Here is a 16,667-nt window from a genome sequence, read left to right as displayed (position 1 = left end):
CATGCTACCAGTAATGACACTACAGCCAAATGCAAAACTTAGGTTAAGATGAGGAGGTAAAAATGTCAGTGGCCCCCACCTGTTAAACCATTCCTGTTTTGGGGGTCGTCTCATTGTTGCCCCTCTAGCACACTTGTTAATTTCATTAAGGCAGCTGAAACTGATTAACAGCCCCCTCTGCTACTTAACTGAGCAGATCAATATCCCAGAAGTTTAACAGACTTGATGCTATATTCTGATTAAAAGATGTTCCTTTAATTTCTTTTGAGAAGTGTACATGCCCCTAACAAAGGCTAAATCCCCCCCCCCATGTCAAGTTATTATTTATACTATTCCACAGCCAATTACAGGGGGCATCAATACCGGATTACACACACACACACACACACACACACACACACGTCAGTGAAGTATGGAAGGGCAGATGGGCACTTTCACACTAAAATTTTATTTCCCAAAGACTGAGCTAAAAGGACATTAAAAATACCAGCACAGTAAGCAGCCTCTTCTGTCTCTCTGTTCACCCAGCAGAAGGTATGAAACATTTAATAAAACATTTTCAAAAAGACTAATGATTTGAGAAAGAAAATGTATTAAACAATGAGCGGCATGAGGGAGGTACAGTTACTGCTGAACTAAGGGAAACTCCAATTAATCAACAAGACTCCAAAGCTCCTTGCCTAAGGTGAGCACAGGGAAAACAAACATGTTTAATATCAAATGCCATTTAGAAATCCAACCAGCAGGAGCCGACTTAGCGAACTCCCACAGCACTGCGGCCGCCCAAGGTTCGACACTGTACCGATTTATAGGATAGTACAACTGTGTTTAAAAGTATTATGAAGACATTTACCTTACTGGCATCTACAAGCTCTAAGGTACAGAAAATGTTCACATTTATCTCTTTCGGCTGCTGTGACCAAGGAACAAGATAAAGTAGCAACCTGTGACTTTTTTGCCCCACATTACTTCTAAATTAGACTTTGCTATAAAAATAATAAGGCTTGAGTGCTAAATCTTGACACTATCACACTTACACACGTCAACATCAGCCTTTCTGGACACTGCTGTTCCCATAGCATCACCAGCTGGTGGTGAAATCACCTAAAATACAGGGACAGATGCCCCCTATGGGCCGCAATGTGAAAACGACATAAGAACACCCGAAAGCTAGGAACACCTGCAATGTGTAAAATATAAATCTTATTCTAAAAGCAACATTTTTAATCTTGCATTTTATGTTAAGAACAATCACTACTCATTGTTTTTAGTTCTTATCCCCCTAAACACACTCAGCGGTTACAGTCAACATCGTCCCATTTTGAAATCCCCACCAGCGGTTGAGGCCCCCCCCCCCGGGGTGGGCAGGACTTTAGGGGTTAAATAACAGCCATACCAGCTACCTGAGCCATTGTCTGCTGTTCCCTACATGGCCACAGTGCGTGTAATTCATTCTTTCAGTGTGAGCTCACAGTCATTCAGTAGGGGAATTGAATTCTGACCACAACATGAATGATAATAAATTATTCAAGTACTAAATTATTCCTTTGCATTTTACAGCCCCTGGACAGTCATGACTGGCTTTTCCAGATAATCAGTTTATAATCAATTTGTGCTGTAGACATTGGCACAGAAATTACGCATAAACTGATCTTCACCTGCAATGTCCTTTCATCTCCTAACAGGGACAGGTACAGGGGACAGGCACAGGGACAAGGATGGAGACAGCGATGGGAACATGCATGGGGACAGGAATAGGCAGGAGGGCAGACATGAGGATGGGAACATTGACAGGGACAGGGATGAGCAACAGGGACAGGGATGGATACAAGGACAGGCGGGTATGGGGACAGGCACATGGACTGGGACAGGGATGGAGGCGGGCACATGGACTGGGACAGGGATGGGCACAGGGACGGAGGCGGGCACAGGGACGGGGCACAGGGACGGGGCACTTTATTCAAACAGAGATTAAACGGCAGGCTGGCCCAGATTGGGGCTGCACCAGCCTGCATAGGGAGTAACATTGGGGGGAGGTGCGTGTGTGTGTGAGGGAACACAGCACTCCTGTACATCAGAGACGCACACTCCCCTTTCACAGCTGGATTGAGGGGTTTGGCTCGTCTCAGCAAGCAGGAGTCCGTCTCCTGTGCCATCATGGCTCAGCGGGATCAGCAGAACACACTGGGAATCAAATGATATGCGATAGGTCTGGTCACATGGTCAGCCCTAACCATCAGGGGAGCAGGGGTGTCCTGTGGTAGGGATACTGCTCGGGTTCCAGGAAGAGGAAGACATGGAGATAGGAAAGCCGGTGGAGCCACCAAGGTGGGAATGGTCAGTAGTGGGTGGGGGGGAGCCGGGAGATGGCCGGTGTGGACCCCCGGGGCTCAGGTAACGACTACCAGGCCAAAGTGTTTCCGCAGCTGCTCCAGAAAGATGAAGGTCAGCACGGTGTGAGGGATGAGACGGATGCCGGCCGGAACCAGGCCCTGCAATGCGATTGGACAGTCAGCAGCAGCAGAAACAGGCAGCTGAAATGCAATTGGGTGAGCCATATCAGGTCCCGCCCACTCTGCCAGTCAAATATAAAACAATAGGTAGGGCATAGAAGCTGATCCTAGAAGGTGGTCAGAGGGGAACATCCCTGCTTCTCAGGAGTCCCCAAATGGGAGAACCTCAGAATCCCTTAGCAGACACTGTAAGTCCAAGATCTCCTCTAATATCATCCTAAAGATGGCTGATGTCTGAAGCCTCCTGCACCTCCTTAGACCTTTATCTCCAGCACCTTTGGGATGACCCAGATTGCAATCACAGCTTTTGACAGACCCTGAGTGACGTATGGGTTCGCTCGTCTTACCTTGTAGAAGGCCAGGGGTCCCAGCCGGGCCGTGTCCCTCAGGCAGTGCATCAGGCCCTGGAACAGAGCAGGGCTTACTCATCAAGAGAGACCCCAGGCACCCCGGCACTGTGTGCGGGCGGCGACCCCAGGCACCCCGGCACTGTGTGCGGGCGGCGACCCCAGGCACCCCGGCACTGTGTGCGGGCGGCGACCCCAGGCACCGCTGTACTGTGTGCGGGCGGCGACCCCAGGCACCCCTGCACTGTGTGCGGGCGGCGACCCCAGGCACCCTGCACTGTGTGCGGGCAGCGACCCCCCTCACCGTGTATTCCCCTTTGGAGTTCATCAGCCGGGTCTTCAGCACATCCAGTGGCTGACAGAGGAATGTGGCGCAACCTCCCTATAGAGTGAGAGGAAGAGAGAGCCTGGTCGTTTAGAGAAATGCCAGGGAGGGGGTGGGGGCAGGGGGGGGGGGGGGGTCGGGTTAGGGATGTTGTGACTCACTGCAATGAAGCTGGAGAGGAAGTGGGTGATGATGTTGTCAGACATGATGCCGGTACTCAGGACAAACTGCTTGGCCTGATCATAGCAGGCAAGCTGGATGCAGAGGAAGAGACCGTTACTCACACGCACACACGCACACACGCTCACACGCACACACGTACACACGCTCACACCTGTACTCTATACCATTCTTCACTACAACACAATACAAATACAAAACATGAAAATTACTCAAAAGTCAAATATCTGGTGATTTTTAAACCCACATCCCTAAGAGCACCACTGCCTCTCACCTGCCCTACTGTGACCAAAGCTCCCCTGCTGGAGGCCATGGTAGCTCCGGAGAAGAGCTTCCTCACACCCTCTTGGGAGAGAGATAAACATGTCAGACACACACACACAGACACACGTTAGGCATTTCTTTCTTTGTGGGGACCGATCACAAAACTTTAGGCATTTTTATTTTTTTGACTGCAGTCACAGATTTTCATAAAACTAAGGTTGTCCTTGTGGAGGCCGAAAAAGTTACGGGTTTTTAATCACATTGTAGGGAAATCCGCTCCCCACAATGTAATTCAGGCACCCACTGCTTTCCGAATGCGCGCTTTACAGCACTTTGCTTTTAAAGACCTAGACTAGCACCTGTTTTCACTAACTGAAAGCAATATGAAGATGATTTTGCTTTTACGAAAAAAGGAGAAAACCAAAAACCGCTTAGCATTTGTTTATCAGAGATTCAGTGGTAGATGTACAGTTATGAGCTGCATAACGATGTTTCTGTCAATGACAGACTGCGTATACAACAGTGGTCCCATTAGATTACAACAGAGCTGAAAAATTCCTATTACCTAACATCGTAGCTGTCGTAACATCATTGCACAATGCATTACTCACATGTTTGTGTTGATGCTGATGTAAACAAAACTACTGCGCGGCTAGTAATATAAAGTATAGCACATATAGTTATGTACAGTAAATAATTCAGAATAATAAACAACTACGTTACTGGTTTATGTATTTACTGTAGTGTTTATCTGTTTATTGTTATTTAGGCTACACCATATAGCCCCAGCATGTAGTGGGCAATAGCATGCAGCCCTGGGCGTGTAGTGGGCTATAGCATGCAGCCCTGGGCGTGTAGTGGGCTATAGCATGTAGCCCCGGCGTGTAGTGGGCTATAGCATGCAGCCCCGGCATGTAGTGGGCTATAGCATGTAGCCCCGGCGTGTAGTGGGCTATAGCATGTAGCCCCGGGCATGTGGTGGGCTATAGCATGTAGGTTTGTGTAAGTACACTCCAAGATGTTCTCACAACGATGAAATCGCCTAACGACACATTTATCAGAACGTATCTCTGTCGTTAAGTGATGCACGACTGTATTGATTCTGACAAATGAAATTATACTGTATACACATTATTTTTACTTTATATGGGTTGTGGATTTATATCATTCCTGCTTTTAATATATGTTAGTGCAGGGGTCTCCAACTCCGGTCCTGGAGAGCTACCGTCCAGTAGGTTTTCCATCCTACCCGGCTTCTGATGAGCCACACCTGTTCTCAGGTAAATACCAGGAGTAGCTGTGGCTCATCAGAAGCCAAGTAGGACAGAAAACCTACTGGATAGTAGCTCTCCAGGACCGGAGTTGGAGACCCCTGTGTTAGTGTGATTTTAGGTTGTATGCATCATTTGGCATGATTTGATAGGTTATTTTTTTTGGTCTGGGAATGCTCAAAAATTTTTCCCATATAGATGAACGGTAATTGCTTCTTCACTTAATGCCATTTCGGCTTACGAAAGGTTTCCTAGGAAGGCTCTACTTTGATAAAGCAGGGGAACTGCATGCACACAAAGTCTGCCCGCTACCCAAACTGAAACCTACCACTACTGGGAGGAAGTTTGTCTCAAACACCCCGACACCTAAGCCCCACCCATGCAGCCAGGACACACCCCCAGTGGCCAGCTTACCTTCTCTCCAAACTCGGTAGAGGCCATCCAGCGCATGGGCGTAGCTGTGAGGGAGACGGACAGGCAGGAGGGCCAGTCAGGAGAACCGCTGGTGGCCACAAGGGGCAGTGCAACACAGTCTTTCCCAAGGTGCAGGACATGGTGACAGCATAGCAAATAACACATGTGTGATATACTTACTTTCTTCTCAGTTCTGGGGGCAGTTTCATGTCATTCTGCATCCTGCAAAAGACACACAGACACAAAAACAGTGTTACACCAAACATCACTAACCTACAGCTATTAGCAAGGGAGAGGAGGTGAGAAAGAAGTCAGAACCCAGCTTTCTGCATAAGATTCTGCATAAGATTGTACACTGTGAGACACAGGCTTCAACTGCAGTACAAAAGAAATGTGGGTAAACACTGCCACCCAATGTACAGCAGCGGTACTGCATACACCGGCCACCCTTTCTCACTCCTTGACGGCGATCAGCTCTGCCTAATCGGATTTTTTCCTCATATTCAGGACATTCGAGCTCTAGTCTCTGCTGGCTATTAATAAGGCCTCTGACACTACTGTTCAAACTAACTATTAAAATATATATATATCACCTGACGTTCACCATGTCTGCTGGAGTCCCGACGAAACCCCCGGTAAAACCTAGAAAGAGAGTTTTCATTTTAAATGGTTCCAGGAGAAGCTGGCTCTGGACTCCAGGGACAGAACAGTTGTGAACTGGATAAAAAAATAAAGTGGTTCAAATGCCTTTATTGGTGGTGAGGCAGAGCAAGACGGACTTTGCCCAGAAGGGGGAGGACAGCAGCAGAGAAGCAGAGGAGGACTCTGACAGAGGACATACACTACGGGACGGAGAAACGGCAGCTTGATTTACTCACAAACGCCTGTCGTGCTTCTGAGATCTAAAATGTGACATTTACATTCAAGCGGCACAGACAGACGTTTTCTCTGGCAAATTCCAAAGCATGCAGCCACGAAGATCACAAAAGAGCACTGATAGTAACACCGTCAGAAAGAGCAGCAAGTTACGTGCCTCTAATCCCACAGTGATACCATACTAAGTGATGCCATCTTAACTAGGGTTGGACGTTATCACATTGTGATTATTTGAAATATTTGTGCTTAATACTGCACTCGGAACTATAAAACAAAAAAGGAGATTAAATGTACCCAAAATAAACTACACCCAAACAGAACTTATCATCTACCAAAAAGCTGGCATTCATACTAACCACAGTGACACCATACTAACACCACGGTGGTACCATACTAACCGCGATGCCAGTACCATACTAACGCCATGCCAGTACCATAATAACCGCTCGGTGGTACTACATGATGCCATGGCCCATACCTCCGAAAGCCCCCAGTAGAACCTTCTGGTAGAAGGGCATGGGGCCCTGGTTGGCACTTCCCACTTTGTCACGCACCGTCTCGTAGATGGCAAATCGTGTCAGGGAGTACGACATCTGTGTGGGGAGACAGTCAGAGAAGCTTTAAGGGGCATTCGGGTTTCCTGGTCATGCTCGCAGGGAGCTCCATGAGAGCGGAGATCGGGGTCGCCTGGACAGAAGAAGAGAGAAAGCAGGAAAAAGAAGGAACAACACAAAGAGCAAACTGGACATCGTGTGCAGGGTGAGGGGTAAGTGGCGTCACAGCATCCAGACAAACACCAGCCTAACTAACTAACTAGTTGCATGTTAATCTCACTACGCTACCAGCAGCAGAATTACAGATGTACATAAATCTACTCTATTTCAGGGAGTATGTGACAGACCACAGTGCCCCTGTTCCCTGACCACCCCTCCCCACTCCTTTTATTCATTGAATAAAAGAAAAAAGAAAAACACAAAACAGGCTATTATCGAGCAACAGATTCTCAGGTTTCTCATAATCAGTTTCCTGCAGTGTAACGTGTAACCTAATCCCCAGGATCTAGGACAAAGTACAACTTCAAGTTCTCTCAACAAGCAAGGAGGGAGGTCTGTCAGCATACACATCAGGAGCCCAAGGGTACTGGGAGGGAGGTCTGTCAGCATACACGTCAAGAGCCCGAGGGCACTGGGAGGGAGGTCTGTCAGCATACACATCAGGGGCCCGAGGGCACTGGGAGGGAGGTCTGTCAGCATACACATCAGGCGCCCGAGGGCACCGGGAGGGAGGTCTGTCAGCATACCCGTCAGGAGCCCGAGAGCACCGGGAGGGAGGTCTGTCAGCATACAGGTGAGGAGCCCGAGGGCACCGGGAGGGAGGTCTGTCAGCATACAGGTGAGGAGCCCGAGGGCACCGGGAGGGAGGTCTGTCAGCATACAGGTGAGGAGCCCGAGGGCACCGGGAGGGAGGTCTGTCAGCATACACGTCAGGAGCCCAAGGGTACTGGGAGGGAGGTCTGTCAGCATACACGTCAAGAGCCCGAGGGCACTGGGAGGGAGGTCTGTCAGCATACACATGAGGCGCCCGAGGGCACCGGGAGGGAGGTCTGTCAGCATACACGTCAGGAGCCCGAGGGCACCGGGTAGGAGGTCTGTCAGCATACACATCAGGAGCCCAAGGGCACCGGGTAGGAGGTATGCTTCCACCAGCAGCCCTGCGACACAATCAGGGCTCTTCCCTTGACTCACTGTATCCCAGAAGGGCCTCACTGTATCACACAGACAACAGAACCAGCACCATATCACAGATGTGACACGCACATAACGAGGCTGCCACAAACATAACGGGACACACAAAGCATGTGATTAAAAGCGAGCAGGCATGGTGTTCGGAAGGGCAGAGAAAAGATGTGAGTGTGCGTGTGTGTGTGTACATTAGCACATTCAGTTACACTCACCTGTCTGCAGAGGGAGGCACTGAGACCGTTGTACAGGGCAAGAACCCCATCATGGCGAACCACATGCATGGCCATGCCAGTCATCCTCATCTTCACCTCCTGCTGCGTCTGCAGGTGCACCTGGGGGCGGGGGTGTAACAAGCCATCACCACCGACATCACTGCCTTCATAGCACAGAGTCAGCGAGCCATCACCACCGACATCACTGCCTTCATAGCACAGAGTCAGCGAGCCATCGCCACTGACATCACTGACTTCATAGCACAGAGTCAGCGAGCCATCACCACGGACATCACTGCCTTCATAGCACAGAGTCAGCGAGCCATCACCACGGACATCACTGCCTTCATAGCACAGAGTCAGCGAGCCATCGCCACCGACATCACTGCCTTCATAGCACAGAGTCAGCGAGCCATCACCACGGACATCACTGCCTTCATAGCACAGAGTCAGCGAGCCATCGCCACCGACATCACTGCCTTCATAGCACAGAGTCAGCGAGCCATCGCCACCGACATCACTGCCTTCATAGCACAGAGTCAGCGAGCCATCACCACGGACATCACTGCCTTCATAGCACAGAGTCAGCGAGCCATCGCCACCGACATCACTGCCTTCATAGCACAGAGTCAGCGAGCCATCACCACCGACATCACTGCCTTCATAGCACAGAGTCAGCGAGCCATCGCCACCGACATCACTGCCTTCATAGCACAGAGTCAGCGAGCCATCGCCACCGACATCACTGCCTTCATAGCAGTCAGCAAGCCATCACCACCGACATCACTGCCTTCATAGCACAGAGTCAGCGAGCCATCGCCACCGACATCACTGCCTTCATAGCAGAGTCAGCGAGCCATCGCCACCTACATCACTGCCTTCATAGCACAGAGTCAGCGAGCCAACGCCACCGACATCACTGCCTTCATAGCAGAGTCAGCGAGCCATCACCACCGACATCACTGCCTTCATAGCACAGAGTCAGCGAGCCATCACCACGGACATCACTGCCTTCATAGCACAGAGTCAGCGAGCCATCACCACCGACATCACTGCCTTCATAGCACAGAGTCAGCGAGCCATCACCACGGACATCACTGCCTTCATAGCACAGAGTCAGCGAGCCATCACCACGGACATCACTGCCTTCATAGCACAGAGTCAGCGAGCCATCACCACGGACATCACTGCCTTCATAGCACAGAGTCAGCGAGCCATCGCCACCGACATCACTGCCTTCATAGCACAGAGTCAGCGAGCCATCGCCACCGACATCACTGCCTTCATAGCACAGAGTCAGCGAGCCATCACCACGGACATCACTGCCTTCATAGCACAGAGTCAGCGAGCCATCGCCACCGACATCACTGCCTTCATAGCAGAGTCAGCAAGCCATCGCCACCGACATCACTGCCTTCATAGCACAGAGTCAGCGAGCCATCACCACGGACATCACTGCCTTCATAGCACAGAGTCAGCGAGCCATCACCACCGACATCACTGCCTTCATAGCACAGAGTCAGCGAGCCATCGCCACCGACATCACTGCCTTCATAGCACAGAGTCAGCGAGCCATCACCACGGACATCACTGCCTTCATAGCACAGAGTCAGCGAGCCATCGCCACCGACATCACTGCCTTCATAGCACAGAGTCAGCGAGCCATCGCCACCGACATCACTGCCTTCATAGCACAGAGTCAGCGAGCCATCACCACGGACATCACTGCCTTCATAGCACAGAGTCAGCGAGCCATCGCCACCGACATCACTGCCTTCATAGCACAGAGTCAGCGAGCCATCGCCACCGACATCACTGCCTTCATAGCACAGAGTCAGCGAGCCATCGCCACCGACATCACTGCCTTCATAGCACAGAGTCAGCGAGCCATCGCCACCGACATCACTGCCTTCATAGCAGAGTCAGCAAGCCATCACCACCGACATCACTGCCTTCATAGCACAGAGTCAGCGAGCCATCACCACCGACATCACTGCCTTCATAGCACAGAGTCAGCGAGCCATCACCACCGACATCACTGCCTTCATAGCACAGAGTCAGCGAGCCATCGCCACCGACATCACTGCCTTCATAGCACAGAGTCAGCGAGCCATCGCCACCTACATCACTGCCTTCATAGCACAGAGTCAGCGAGCCAACGCCACCGACATCACTGCCTTTATAGCACAGAGTCAGCGAGCCATCACCACCGACATCACTGCCTTCATAGCACAGAGTCAGCGAGCCATCACCACCGACATCACTGCCTTCATAGCACAGAGTCAGCGAGCCATCGCCACCGACATCACTGCCTTCATAGCACAGAGTCAGCGAGCCATCGCCACCGACATCACTGCCTTCATAGCACAGAGTCAGCGAGCCATCGCCACCGACATCACTGCCTTCATAGCACAGTGTCAGCGAGCCATCGCCACCGACATCACTGCCTTCATAGCAGTCAGCAAGCCATCACCACCGACATCACTGCCTTCATAGCACAGAGTCAGCGAGCCATCACCACGGACATCACTGCCTTCATAGCACAGAGTCAGCGAGCCATCGCCACCGACATCACTGCCTTCATAGCAGAGTCAGCGAGCCATCGCCACCTACATCACTGCCTTCATAGCACAGAGTCAGCGAGCCAACGCCACCGACATCACTGCCTTCATAGCAGAGTCAGCGAGCCATCACCACCGACATCACTGCCTTCATAGCACAGAGTCAGCGAGCCATCACCACGGACATCACTGCCTTCATAGCACAGAGTCAGCGAGCCATCGCCACCTACATCACTGCCTTCATAGCACAGAGTCAGCGAGCCATCGCCACCGACATCACTGCCTTCATAGCAGAGTCAGCGAGCCATCACCACCGACATCACTGCCTTCATAGCACAGAGTCAGCGAGCCATCACCACGGACATCACTGCCTTCATAGCACAGTCAGCAGCCTCCAAAGGACACGCTGATGTGAATTAGAAAAGAAAAAAAAAGGATAAATCGACCACTCAAGGGCTGTACTGCTGTCCTCCTCCTCTTCTTAAATTACTAAATAAATAAATAATAAATATGCATTATAGTCTTTGTGAAGATGTAGAGATGTACAATATATCGGTTAAAATATCAAAACTGCCGACATATTTAAAAACTTGATCAATATTCAAGGCACCAGAGCTAAAGACACAAGTACTGAAATAATGGAAATAACTGGCTGGGACAACCAGACATTTTCCGTAGCGGAGAATGAGAATTTTTGTTGGCTCATTCACCAGTTATAAGCCGACTCAAAGCACCGGCCCGTGACAAATTTCAACAATTCATTACTAAATATAGACAGTACAGTGATCTTTTGTTTTCCAAAGAATAAAAATGTTAATCCTCTAATCTATGCCAGCAAGCTTCAACATTTTTTTCTGAATAAAAAGAAAAGACAAAGTTGTACTATAGCTTACAAACTAGAGCTGTGACAATTATGTGATTAAACTCGATTATCTGTACTTTTACTTGAGTACGGTACTAATATCGAGTACTCGTCCCACCACTGCTCTTTAATTCCCCCACCCCACCCTGAAATGGCACACAGCTTATTCCTACATACTGGATATTCCTGAGGTCCCTTTCTGCGCACCACGGACCAGATTCCAACTGCCACTCTCTGAGACTCTACCATCAAACCCCGAATCCAAAAAAGAGAAAGAAGATGGTGCAGGACATTGCACAAGGTCACCTCAAAGCTACTGGCCACCGCAGAGCACAGGGTTGGTTTCCTGTCGTGAGCACGAACGTGCCGCACAGAGCATAGGGCCTAAATCTGTCGCCCGTGGACATATGCAAATGCATATGCCACCCACTTTAAACAAATGCATGTCTGACAGCTCAATCACGAGAGGAATTTGTCTGGTTCACTGACAGGCCGAGAGAGTCACATGACAGCAGCACAGCCATGGGCTCTGCAGACTACACAAGGCCTTGCTATGTGACGATGTCGAGTCCTTCTGACTCCCAGCTGGGAGATTACAAAGGTTATGAGGGCGAGTGTAGCGCACAGCCCAGCTGCTGAATCACCCACGTCATTCACTGAACGCACAAACAGCTCAAACTCACAGCTGCGGCTTCAAAGACCAACATTTAACATCAAAAATGATCTCATATTTATCTACCACAGGCTCCTAACCTGCTTACAGGCTGCACATCAGGCTGCACATCAGGCTGCACATCAGGCTGCACATCATCCCAAAAATCCTGCATTAAATGTTTCAGCTACAAATGGTAAGTTGCTAACAAATAATTTATCACCCGATAAGGGTGCTGTCTTATGCTGCGTTCCATTTACCTCAGAAGTCGGAACTGGGAATGATATCATACACGTGTTATCTGCGTTCCAGTACAGGAAGTCAGAAAGCCATTTAGCGATACCAGTGAGCTGTTTCAAAAAGCAGGATTTCTTGCTTAGCCGGTTAACTTGTGAGATTTAGTTACCCCAGTTTAAATGCCCTTTTCTAATCGCTCATTTACATTTAGCCCAGAACACCTTAAATCTGACAAGTTATCAGACTAAGCAAGAAATCCTGCTTTCTGAATCAGGCCCCAGTTCTAGCCCAGTTAATTGCTAGTTATTACCAATATCAGTTGGTAACAACACATTATGCAGTGTTTTGCACATTTTCATGAGTACCAAAATTATAGTACCTGGTGCAGTAGAAAAGCGTCCTGAGATTCCTACGACTTCACAAGTCGCAATTCCGACTTCAGGGGGCATTCTAGTTGAAATTTCTGACTAGGAACTTGGAATTTCCCGGTTACGAGTTCAAACAGAACGCAGCATAACTTCTCTTGTAAACATTGCTACAGTGAAGGGCAGGTTTGTCATTGTCTAGAAGTCACTTCATGGTCACCCTCCACCCAGATGTTCCGAAAAACTAAATAAATAGCTAGCAAGTAGAGACAGAAGATCATAGCTGGCTGGTTAGCAGAACATGCTGCCCCACCATCAGGTGCGTAGGCCTATTTCATACTAAGTGCAGTGACAGTTTGTGGCCAGCAGGGGTGCCCTAAACCTTGAGAGCCACACATAAATCCTTGGTTCGAATGATGGTGGCTACACTATAATGCGGGTGGATTCAGAGGTAAACGTGTAGCTCTCAGTAGAGAAAGGGGAGGTTGAGGTTCCCTGGGGGGGGACAGTCACATAACCCCATAAGTATCCCATGAGCCCCTGGGCCCATATGAATGTACATGTCCGGGACTTTGTCTGACTCCTTCCTGTTTCGGTCCAGCAGCTGTTCTCTGCGTGACCTTCTACAAACATTCACAGTGGCCTGTCCTTCAGCTCAGAGAAGGAGGGGACGGGTAAACGGCACTGGCAAGACAAGGCCACCCGCCCCTCCAGAGCTCCTGCGGCTATGGCTCGGGGGGTGATTTTAGAGATAATGATGGGTTAAAGGGTCACGAACAGACTGAGGTGCCAGGCGGAGATTAAAGTATAGGGTTTCAAGGAGCGATTCCCTGAAGAAGGAAAGAAAAATAAAGAGAAAAAATAAATACATGAATGTCAAAAACAAATAAAACCATAAAAAGTTTCTTGACACACTTGTAGGGTTCTCTAAAAGACGCCCTGCCCTGCGCAACCACCAGAGCAGCTCAGATCATTCCTCTAAAAAGGGAAGGAAAGGCAGCAGCATTATCTAGGAAAGGCAGAGCTGCATTACTGCACAAAGGATTGCGAGAGACAGGGGAGCTCTGCTGTAACCTCGAGGGCGAGACCGTGAGACGGGGGAGCTGCTGTAACCTCGAGGGCGAGACCGAGAGATGGGGGAGCTCTGCTGTGACCTCGAGGGCGAGACCGTGAGACGGGGGAGCTCTGCTGTGACCTCGAGGGCGAGACCGTGAGACGGGGGAGCTCTGCTGTGACCTCGAGGGCGAGACCGTGAGACGGGGGAGCTCTGCTGTGACCTCGAGGGCGAGACCGTGAGACGGGGGAGCTCTGCTGTGACCTCGAGGGCGAGACCGGAGTTCCACGCGAACCTGCGGCCAGGGCAAAGGGCAGCCTCCCCCTGCACCAGGTAGCTTCCAGAGGCTGCCAGAGGGAGGCGGGGGCCCTGGGTACAGGGTTCAAATGCGCACGCTGCAGATTCAGGGGCCAAAGTCCAGGGCCTCCACCCCCACCTGATGTTTGCACGTGTTATCAAGGCCACGATGACGGCTCATTCAGGTGGTGTCTGGCGAAGATTATAGACTGCAGTCTGAATCACTCTGAAATGCAAACTTCTTCGCGGAGTTGCAGGAATTAGAGAGCAAAGCCAAGAACATGGCAGGTAAACATGTGACGACTGCCAACGTGAGGGGGCTCTCCACATGGAAGCAGAAAGAGCTGCAGAATCTTTATGGCATGTGAAAACACCGAGCTCTTCTTCAAGTACATCGTTCATATGACTTCAGTAATAAAGATTCCTGCCTTTGGGGGTCACATGAAGGCTCCGGTTAGACCCGGCGGTAAGGCAGCGAGTATGAATCCGTTTTGACCCCCCAAGGAAAACAATTCCAAAGAGCCCATGTAATCACCCCCGGAGCTCCTGGGAACGGTTTGTACTGTACTAGATCACGGACGAATCTCTCGGACAGCTACGGCAAAAAAGACAACGGCAAGAATCCTGCAAACAAAACCAGTCCTCTCGTATCAGAGCATATGGCTCGCTAGTTCAGTGTCAAGTACTGATGTGGATCAAACTATAATTTCCAGAATTTATCCGATCTTATCCTGACCCGCGACAGTGTACCCTTTCCGCGCTGCCATAAAACCTTTCCCAAAGGAATCTCATTTTGCCCCCGGGCATCACGCCCGCTTAATCACCATGCGCACTAAGCCGGTGCGCCTCCCCCCGGGACGAAGCGGCAGCGTCCTGAGGGCTCCACATACATTCCTTCCCGGCCGATCCTCGGCCGATCCCCGGCGTATCCTACCTTGAGCAGGTCCAGCGGGTGAGTGCAGCACGCCGCCCCGCAGGAGGCGAGCCCCCCGAAGTACCAGCGGGACACGCGTTTCTCCGTCATGTCCTCGGCTCTGGCTCCGGATGCAGCGCAACACCAGCGCTTTAAAACAGCCTCGTTAATCTTCAAACATGCCAACGATCCGCCAACTACCAGGCCCGCCTCGGCTTCCTGCTCTCATTCAGCCCGCACAACCAGGAAAACCAGGCTGGGGAGGAGCATGGAGCCTCGGCCGCAGCCAATCGCCTCGTCCGAAGAAGGGCTGCCTCGGGTCCCGGGTCTGCCCAGAGCCAAAGGCCAATGGAGCGGCGGATCAGATCGCACCTCCCCACGAACTTCGAGTCCCCGCAGTCCGCGCCTCTTAAAGGGACCGGTCGACAAGCGCGTCCGAGAGGGGGCCCTCGCATGTGCTGCAGGTGCCCACACCGCATTGAAATGTTGAAATAAATATTTAAATACCGGACGGAAACTCTGCATATATTTTTTCCGAAATTATTTAGATCCACGATATTTTTGCAAAAAACTCCCCCGTAATTGTAAGCGATTATACTGCAGCCCTCCCATATATAAATAAACTGAACAGAAGCTGTTCATTTGGTTGGTTTCTTTCTTTTGGTCTTCATTGCTTGGCTGTTTCATGTACCTCTCTGTATATATATATATATATATATATATATATATATAAAACATTTATTGCTCCAGAGTCTGGTGTCTGCACAACTGGGGCTTTGAAAAGTCAGGCAATTGCATCATTTGGCAGGAAATGACAGGGCTGCAGCCTTGCTATGGTGCCCTACTCACTACTGGGGGGGGGGGGGTAACACTGACCGCTCGGACCCACAGCTGTTTAATGCACAGAGCCATTTTGTTGGGGAAGCTTGATAGTTCTCACAAACGACTTTGTGATAGACATACACATGCATACACACCAATATCCAAGTGCAGGGTAAATCGGGTTAGAGACAACAGAAATATTATAAATATCTAACGAACATGATGACCGCTGCACTATACAGAAACGCTCAACAAAGGCTGAAGGATAATTCAGTGTTTGACACTTACTGGGGGTCCCTCACCAGGTTATAATACAATACAGCCTGAAGAAGCTCAGCGTTTGACGCTTACTGGGGGTCCCTCACCGGGTTATAATAAAATACAGCCTGAAGAAGCTCAGCGTTTGACGCTTACTGGGGGTCCCTCACCGGGTTATAATAAAATACAGCCTGAAGAAGCTCAGATGGCACTTTCAGAAAGTAAGGAACAGCATCCTGAAGCAGCATTTGGCTGCTCAGCCACCAGGCTCTCGGGTCCCAGATTATCCTCCCATTGACTGTGACCAGGACTCTTCACTGTCATTTAAAAAAGGAGGACAGGTGTCTTTGCGGGACGTGACCTGGGACTATGTCCAGCCAGGCAACCTTATGGGTTTAGGAAGAGCAGATAGACCCTGGCAGGACACAGAGGGTCACTGACCCATCAATCAAACAGCGACAAGCACCTCAGCGATTCCACCTTACCCCAGGGCCTGCATTTT

The 16,667-nt window shown here is 50.2% G+C and overlaps 1 protein-coding gene across 1 annotated transcript; it reads right to left on the bottom strand.

Annotated features, from left to right (window-relative positions):
* Positions 1-429: 429 nt before the first annotated feature.
* Positions 430-15,417, bottom strand: LOC140587034 (mitochondrial dicarboxylate carrier-like). The gene is made up of 11 exons (XM_072708567.1): positions 15,107-15,417; positions 8,145-8,264; positions 6,669-6,783; positions 5,908-5,956; positions 5,495-5,536; positions 5,315-5,358; positions 3,640-3,710; positions 3,347-3,439; positions 3,165-3,242; positions 2,861-2,917; positions 430-2,492 (listed from the first exon to the last, which is right to left on the bottom strand). Exons 1-11 carry the CDS (start codon positions 15,194-15,196, stop codon positions 2,391-2,393), a joined length of 861 nt encoding a protein of 286 aa, XP_072564668.1. The 5' UTR covers positions 15,197-15,417; the 3' UTR covers positions 430-2,390.
* Between the last annotated feature and the right edge of the window lie 1,250 nt (positions 15,418-16,667).

Source organism: Paramormyrops kingsleyae, unplaced genomic scaffold (assembly GCF_048594095.1).
Source record: "Paramormyrops kingsleyae isolate MSU_618 unplaced genomic scaffold, PKINGS_0.4 ups136, whole genome shotgun sequence".
NCBI classification, from domain to species: Eukaryota; Metazoa; Chordata; class Actinopteri; order Osteoglossiformes; family Mormyridae; genus Paramormyrops; species Paramormyrops kingsleyae.
Note: the sequence above shows the minus strand (reverse complement) of the source record. Positions and strands in the feature narration are given on the sequence as shown.

Coding starts and splice junctions, on each gene's coding strand:
- LOC140587034 (XM_072708567.1), bottom strand. CDS start 15,196: ATGACGGAGAAACGCGTGTCCCGCTGGTACTTCGGGGGGCTCGCCTCC. Junction 5,359..5,494: donor CCCCCAGAACTGAGAAGAAA/GTAAGTATATCA, acceptor TCTCCCTCACAG/CTACGCCCATGCGCTGGATG. Junction 3,711..5,314: donor CTACCGAGTTTGGAGAGAAG/GTAAGCTGGCCA, acceptor CTCTCTCCCAAG/AGGGTGTGAGGAAGCTCTTC.